Consider the following 8,348-nt stretch of genomic DNA (forward strand, 5'->3'; position numbering starts at 1 on the left):
GTTAACAGTTATCTCTGCCTGTGCTCTACAATCTGGGCTGGCAGATGATCAGAAGGACCAATTTTATGAGGTTCCTTTACAGACCTATTTTGATGATAAATTACAGACTTGATTATTGTAACTGGTGACTTCAGTGGCCGTGTTTGGCAGCACTGACATGCAGTTCATGGTGTGCATGGAGGTATATGAATTAGTGGTAAGGGTGTTGCATTCACGATCATAATACTGTGGTTTCGATTCCAGGACCAGGCGACACGTGTTCTTGAGCAAAACACTTCATTTCACGCTGCTCCAGTCCCCTCAGAGAGGAATATATATATAAGCCAGAGAAACCGGGAGACCAGCCCTGTGCTCCAGACAGAGTAACGTGGACAAACCAAAGTGTGACAGAAAGTCTCACCGATGTTCAGGAGAGTGTGTGTTTGTAAGGGGTTACCGAAGTTTGGGGTTACAACAGAGTTTAAAGAATAGGACAGGCTTCTGTCAACGCATATATCTGCAGTGGCGGGCGGTCTGACAAACCAGATTCTATAAATGGGTATATAGTCCAGGAAGGAATATATACAGACGTAACCAAACGTTTGATACATTTAAAAAAAATTAAAATTGCTATGCCCAAGTACAATTCGATTCAAATATATACAGCGTGGAGATAGACTTACCTAATAACTGATCCAATGGCTCAATATCTAGAAGAAAGAATATGCAAAATAAAATAATATAGTTTTGGACCAAAATTGCTTACTTTTAATACTTTTAATATAAAAATTTTAATTCTCAGACATATGCTCGAAACTTTTGGTCACGACTGTATGCCAGGGAAACTAAGAAATCAGTTTAATGTTCTTTATGGTGTAATGTGGAATAGCCTAAATCTAACCAAATGTTTCACAGTATCAGAAGTACTAAATTTTTTTCGAGTTTTTTTTTGTAGACTGCCTTGAGTACAAATGACGGAGACATGATTTTATTGTGTCTGGTGACTTCAATGAGCACTGCCATGGATTTCATGGTGTACATGGAGGATATAGCTTTGACTCTAGAAATGAGAAGGTAGCCAGGCTGCTGGTGTTCTGTGACGTCAAAAAAAAAAAACCTATCAGTTTGGTAGTCTTAGAAGTCAGGTTTGACTTACTCACTAGAAAATGGAATAGACAGATGCTTGTAAATGTAAAGTCTCTCTCAAACAGAGAAATTTGCAACCAGTTGTCCGAGGGAACCACTATATGTTCATGACTTCGTTCTCATAGCAGAATCTGTAATAGAATTAGAAAAGAAATTCCAAGTGTAGAAACAAAACCTGGAATCAAAGGGCCTTAGAATTAACAATGATCAAAGTTCTAGTTTAGCAGGAAAACAGATAAGACTCTACTCTCTTCAGGTAAATGGCTATGTTCGATAAGCAGGAATTCCATACAGTGTATCCAGTGCAAGCTATGAACATGCAAGAGATACAATAGAATCACAGAAGAGTAATTGAAAAAAGTTGAAAGTTCAGAGAGTTATTACCTCTGTTGGGGAAAAAAATCCTTTATGATGCTTGTGTACGGACAGCAAAGCTACATGGCTGTGAGACGTAGGTCCTGACGTGGGTCCTGACGTGGGTCTCTTCTGTATTGTAATTACTGTAGTACTTTCTAAAACTCAGGATGAATGTTCATCTGGGTTTTTAATCGGCAGAGACCTTCTCTTCGTTCTCAATTATGCTGATGACAAATTTTTTCCGCTTTGTAAGGGTTATTTATCCAGTATTTCTAATGGCAGTAGTTCTAACGGCAATTCTGCATTCGAAAAAATATCATCTAGTTTGTATCGTTCAATACACACACGCGCGCGCGCGCGCGCACGCACGCACGCACACACACATGTATATACATATGTAAGGGACGACCGTGTGAACTCAAAAAGGAGAAATGGTGACAGATGGAAGAAACAGAGGACTCCTTTTATTTAAACGTGTCACACGGTCGAACACAAAAATATATATCAAATATGATATACATGATATGTTATGCGACGATAACATAGATGACCAGTAATGAAAGACCACAACCGTATTAGATGAATAACAGAGATATTTATTGTAGCGTTAAAGATGTATGTCTGTGTGTGAGTGTGAAATGCGACATATAAGAACATAATCAAAGACAGGCCGTCGTACAAAGAAAAGTATGTATGTGAGTGATACATGTATGTGTATGTGAGTTATTACAGCAGAGAGAAAGAGAGTCAATAACACGTGAGCAATTATACCAGTTCTTTAGTACACTATAGGAAAAGTTCTGTATGTGAAAGTGAGGAGGCTGAGTGTGGCAGAGCTGATCACTAGTTGTGATGTCGTGGCATCGATGCCGGGCCGTGATTCTTGTTATACAGATGTTCGTCGTTTGGCAGAGCTTATCACTAGTTGTGTTTTGGCTTCGATGCCAGGGCCTTGAGGACAGACGTTTATCGCAGGCTGAAATCTCTTGTCTGTTTATTATCGTGGTGAAGCTAAGTCACCTAACAGAATCGAAGAGAGAGAGAGGTGCCGCGGTGGTTTGGTGTACATAGTAAGTCGTGTTGACGCTGGTGGTGTAGAGGCTGCTTGGTAGTAATCGTGTTGGTCATGACGATGTTGCTGGTTAGTAGTCGTAGACTCGTATTGCTGATGTGGCGACGGCGGTGGTCATCGTTGGCTGGACGAAGCTGTTGAAGTGGTCGCTGGCTAATTGTTGCTGCTGCTGTCGTGTGGTACACGGAACAGATCTCAAAGAGAAACTGGACCGAGACAAATTTGTTGGGTATGAGTTGATCTATTTATAGCGAATTATCGGCTCACCAGATAGCAGAAATATACTCTATCACGTGACCTTATTAGGGGCCGTGATTGGTCAGTTTGCGTTCTGGCGGGAACGGTTCGAAGAAGTTTCCGCTTCGAATATTAATTAGTCACGTGATGACAAGGAATGGGTTCTCTACTACGCTCGCATTTATTTATATTTAAATGAGAAGATTGTATGTAATGGCGATAGTAGTTTGTATCTAATGGCGGGAGGTAGTTTCACTACACATATATATATTTTTTTGAAGAGGCCACCATCCTACAATGGTAAATGGCTAAATAAATAGCTAAATAAATGAATGGTGAACAGGAAGGTGGTTCCCCTTCTCTCTCTCCCTCCCTCCTTCCCTCCCCCCTCTCTCTCTCTCTATCTCTCTCTCTCTCTCTCTCTATCTCTCTCTCTATCTATCTATCTCTCTATCTCTCTATCTATCTACCTACCTACAAACATATATGTCTATTTATCCATCTCTATTGTCAATAGAACCTTACTCCAAAAAACAAAAGTAATGTTTTCTTCTTCTACTCCACCCCCCCCCCCCCAAAAAAAACATCTACTTTATATAAATGAACAAGTTGTTTGTACATTCACAAAATTTTTTTTGACAAGTTCGAGAAACGAACGAAAGCGCTAATAATAATGAAGAAATAAAAATATTTTTTACCAAAATTCTGATGACTTTTTTCTCAATATATATATATATATATATATATATATATATATATATATATATATATATATATATATCAATAATAATCTCTCTCTATATAAAATTCTTTGTTTGTCTGTCTGTGTTTCCTATGAATTCTCAAACAGCTCCACCAAATCAAATCAAATTTTACAAGAATAGTATTAGACCCCCGCAAGTGTCAACATGTAATTTCTATTTTCATTTGGATTAAAACAATATAGACAGACTAGGGACCCAAGTTAACAACAGGCTGGAGGTTGGCAATCAATATATTATTTAGTTACATCTGGATACGTGTAAGTTCATTTTCGATAATATGCTCATGTATTATTCATTAAAAAAAAAGAAAGGAAAAGGGAACTGCACGTATAATACATAACTTAGAAGCAGCACTACGGATGTGCCAGTACACACGAGCTTGAGACATGGCCGTCCTCATGCACTTCTCATGAGGAATTCCGGAAGGAGCTTCTTGAGACCATTGCAGACATGCTTCCGAAAAAAAAAAACCCGTTGGAAAACCGATTATAGCAGTGACTCGATCAATTCCTAGCGATATCTGAAGATGGAATTTTTATATTCCGAAATATTATATCAGACTATGGAGGATTAAATTATGACAGTTATTATAGTCCATTGTTGTTATTACAGTGCATTGTTGTGTCATTCAAGACATTATATTTTTAAAACAATATAACTCGCTTAATTGTTACTTCCATGAATAGAATATCTCAGTTAACAATACATGCAGACTATTTAGAATCAAAACTGAAACATTGATCACAACAGTGGTGTCTGTGAGAGAGCGTTCTGTAGATACTACCTTCTGATAAGACATGATGTGGGGGTGGAGGACAGAGAAATATAGAATAGAAGGAAATAGAATTAACAACAAATAGAGATGAAAGAATGTTGATGGAATCCTAAGAATAACCAATACAACAAAACCAATTTCTTGTTTGTGAGCCCGTAAAAAATAAGCACGATTGAGGAAATCAGCTACCCTTTTAGTATCGATGCGGTAAGAAAAATACAGGAGAAAAAAGATATTTATGTGATATTGGTGAGAAGTTACAAATCCATCACTCAAAATTCATTTTCAACTTCATAGCCATTATTATCCTTATTAAGGCGTCGAGCTGGCAGAATCGTTAGCACGCCGGGCGAAATGCTTAACTGTATTTCGTCTGCCGCTACGTTCTGAGTTCAAATTCTGCTGAGGTCGACTTTGTATTTCATCCTTTCGAGGTCGATAAATTAAGTCCAAGTGAAACATTGGGGTCGATATAATCGACGATTCCCCTCCCGCTCGCCAAATTTGAAGCCTTGTGCCTCCAGTAGAAAGGTTTATTATTATTACATTGGAGAACGAGGGTAGCTCCATAGTACAGATGATCACGATATCTGGAACAATAAAAATCTTAGAATTTAAAAAGTGAATAGTTGGACCAAAAATAGTGACGAAGACAAAGTCACCAAATCACTCTTTGAAAAATGAAAATTAACTTTTCGGCTTTGGTCCCAAGTAAATGACCAGACAAAATAAACTCGAAATAAAACTCAAAGCAAGAAGCTATTTTCACACACATACACACACACACACGCACACACACACACACACACACACACACACACACACACACACACACACACACACACACACACACACACACACACACGCACACACACACACACACACACACAATGCTTAGATAATGTGTTGTTGTTTAAGTTAACCTGTTATCAATGAAATTCCAGTTGCGATCATTCGGTCTTTTTTTCTTCCTGAACATTGTGTATTTCGGGTTACATTATCTAAAGTGCCCTGCCTTGTGCTAAGACAGCAGAATGTAAATTTTCGGGAATTTGGCCTTTTTTCCCCTTCTAGTAGATTGTTAGAACATACAGTGATTCTCTTCCTCGTTGAGTTGTGGCTGAAATTTCTTGATAAGCATCTATGAAGTCAATCCTAAAACGAATGTTTTAGTAATAAGGTTTAAACCCATAGAACAGGGCTCTCCAACTCAAAGGGCCACACTTTATGCCGGTGGGGGTCTTAAATTTTTTCTGCATGTGCTTGGAACTCTTTCAAAGAAATGCTATGCCTGATGCTGTTTCTCATTATCTCCATAATAATAGATTATAAAAATCAAGACGACAGAACTCGATTCTCAAGCAAAGGCAGCTTATTTATTTCTCAACAATTGATGACAATGATGGTTAGACACATTTATGGCAAATAATACACACGTATATATAGAAAGAATGTACTCTCTGCCCAAAACTGCTGGCTACTTTTCTGACACCGCTTTTCCTTAACCAGCTCGGAAGTTTCAGACATTATTGTTCTGGTTGTTGTCAATCTTAAGGATGATTTCAAATGTTCATCCGTCAGCCTGGAACGCAGGTAAGTCTTGTTCAATTTTAAGGTTGAAAACAAATCTCTCACACACATATATGCTTCCAAACATACACAACACTTTCTTAACCAAACATGTGATGTTTGGATGTTTCACAGGGTTAACATAGGTGTAGAACTGAGGTACTCCAGCATCTGAAAACTTCTATTTTAATGCTGAATCACATGTGATGTTAATAAGTTCAATTTGAATAGTGGAAGGAACATCATTAACATCAGAAGCAAAAGGGTTCAACAACACATCAAGCTGTGGCTTCATTTCCTTTAATTCTTTGAATGGTCTATCAAAATCCCTCTGCAGTTTGTTGATAAATTCCACACACTCCTGTAGTGCATCGCAGTCCACCGAATTCAACGTTTTCAGCGATGGGAAATGGTCAAAGATTTTTTAGTAGTAATTGTTTCTCCCACAAACTTAGTCTCATTTTGAAAGCAGTGATGATGTTACTCATTTGCATAATCATGTTTTACTCGCCTTGGAGTTTCAAATTGAGAGCGTTCAGGTGCTTGGTGATGTCAACAAGGAAAGCCAAACATGTACAAAAGTCATCATCACCCAGTTCTGGAACATCTTTTTGCTTCGTAGCCATGAACACACCTATTTCTTCCCTAAGCGCAAAGAATCTCTCTGAAACATTACCTCGACTGTAGCTAAGAGTGATAAAGCAGCTCTCCATATTCATATCCATTTGCTCCAGGAAGATCTTGAATTAGCGATGATTCAAACTGCACGCTCTGATGGTATTTACGATTTTGAACACAACATCCATGACATTTCGTAGCTTCATTGCTTTTCCACAGAGGGTCCCTTGATGAATCAGGCAATGAACAGGTTCAATAGGTTGACAGACAAGTCCAAGTTGCTTTCCCTTAACTAAGCCAACCACGCCACAGTTTTCAGAACACATCACAGGTGCTCCGTTAGTTGCTACGGACACAAGCTTCTTCTCCCACTTCAGACCAGCACCTTCAAAGGAACTTTTCAACGCTTTAAAAACATCTCTTCCTGTTGTCGTGTCTTTCAGTAGGACTAAGTCAAAATGTTCTTCGGTCGCTTTGAGGTCTTTGTCAATGCCACGAATGAAAATTGCACAAAATGCAGAGTCATACATACCAGTAAATGCAGTGTCATACATACCAGAATCAAGTGCCAGGGAGTAGGCATCAAAATTTTGAGATAAGGAGAGTAACTACTTCTCCACACTGGTTGTAATTCGTTGAGCAACTGTGTTAGCAGAAAGACTTATTTCAGAAAAGATTTTTCACTTTTTCTGGACAGAGAATTTGGGCAGCATTCACCAAACAGTCTTTCATGAATTGACCTTCAGTAAATGTGTGTGATGTCTTTGCAATCATTTGACTACATAGCTGGCTTTTACAACATCTTCTGACGATTTGTGCACTTTGTTGAAAACATGTCTCTGTTGTGATAGAGATGATTTCAGTTGACAAATTTGATCGTGTCTTAATTTACCTTCGAACTTATCAAAGTCTTTATACTGTGAATTGTAGTGCCGCTTGATATTATACTCTTTGGGAACGGCAATTGCTTGCAGGCAAATAAGACACTGAATCTGGCATTTCCCACTTGCACGTGCTTGGCTCTGAATCACAAAATAGCTATCTTCCCAACGTTCTTGAAATGTCCTATTTTCATCCGATATTTTCCGTTTTTTTTTTCAGAAGCCATCTTGAAGGAAAATGATTTTACTGAACGTCTTTTTGTTTTATTATCACGCATAAGTCGGCGTGCTTCCAATTCTAACTGAAAAGAATGAAAAAGAATTCCGAAGATCATTGCTTAGATAGTCTTGTAAAGTGGCAAACGGGAGCTGACTTTACTGAACTCTTCGGAGTATAGTTTTTTTTTTTTGTGCAGTGAAATCCCACTCCACCATGTCGGACATAAATACTTGTCCCCTGGTTGCCAGCTGAGGACTTGAACAGGGTATATTCCATAACTTCTCGTAGTCTCTGTGACTATTACCGGGGAGTGAGACCATACTCGGTACAGTTCCATGTAACATAAAAACGGCGGTGCATCAGCATGGCCGCAGCTCTGAGCTGAAACTATAAAAAGAAAAAAAAACAATTAGTATAAATTATATATATATATATATATATATATATACATATACAGGGCCGGAACCAGAAAAAAATTCAGGAGGGGGGAAAGATGGGGGAGGGGAGGAGAGGTACCTAAAAAAAAACTTTCCTTGAGAGCAAAAAAAAAAAAGTCCTCAGTGGGTACTCACCTAAAAATTGCCAGAAATGGGCACTTTTTAAAATGTTTCTAAAATAGATTCTATGGCATAGAATCTAAATTCTACAGTACTAAGTCTAATTACTTTTATTTTAGTATAAGTAACATGTTTAAAGGGAAGTCTCCCAAGAGGGACTGTTATCCTATCCA

The 8,348-nt window shown here is 38.3% G+C and overlaps 1 protein-coding gene across 1 annotated transcript; it reads right to left on the reverse strand.

The window, feature by feature from the left end:
* Window positions 1-4,911: 4,911 nt before the first annotated feature.
* On the reverse strand, window positions 4,912-7,071 carry LOC149132167 (general transcription factor II-I repeat domain-containing protein 2-like). Its single transcript, XM_089365381.1, has 2 exons — window positions 6,685-7,071; window positions 4,912-4,920 (listed from the first exon to the last, which is right to left on the reverse strand). The coding sequence occupies exons 1-2, from the start codon at window positions 7,069-7,071 to the stop codon at window positions 4,912-4,914; spliced, it is 396 nt and encodes a 131-aa protein (XP_089221507.1).
* Window positions 7,072-8,348: the final 1,277 nt, after the last annotated feature.

This window comes from Octopus bimaculoides, chromosome Z (genome assembly GCF_046866305.1).
Source record: "Octopus bimaculoides isolate indiv1 chromosome Z, ASM4686630v1, whole genome shotgun sequence".
NCBI classification, from domain to species: Eukaryota; Metazoa; Mollusca; class Cephalopoda; order Octopoda; family Octopodidae; genus Octopus; species Octopus bimaculoides.

Bases quoted from the DNA above. Each gene is read 5' to 3' on its own strand.
- LOC149132167 (XM_089365381.1), bottom strand. From the start codon at position 7,071: ATGTATGACACTGCATTTACTGGTATGTATGACTCTGCATTTTGTGCA.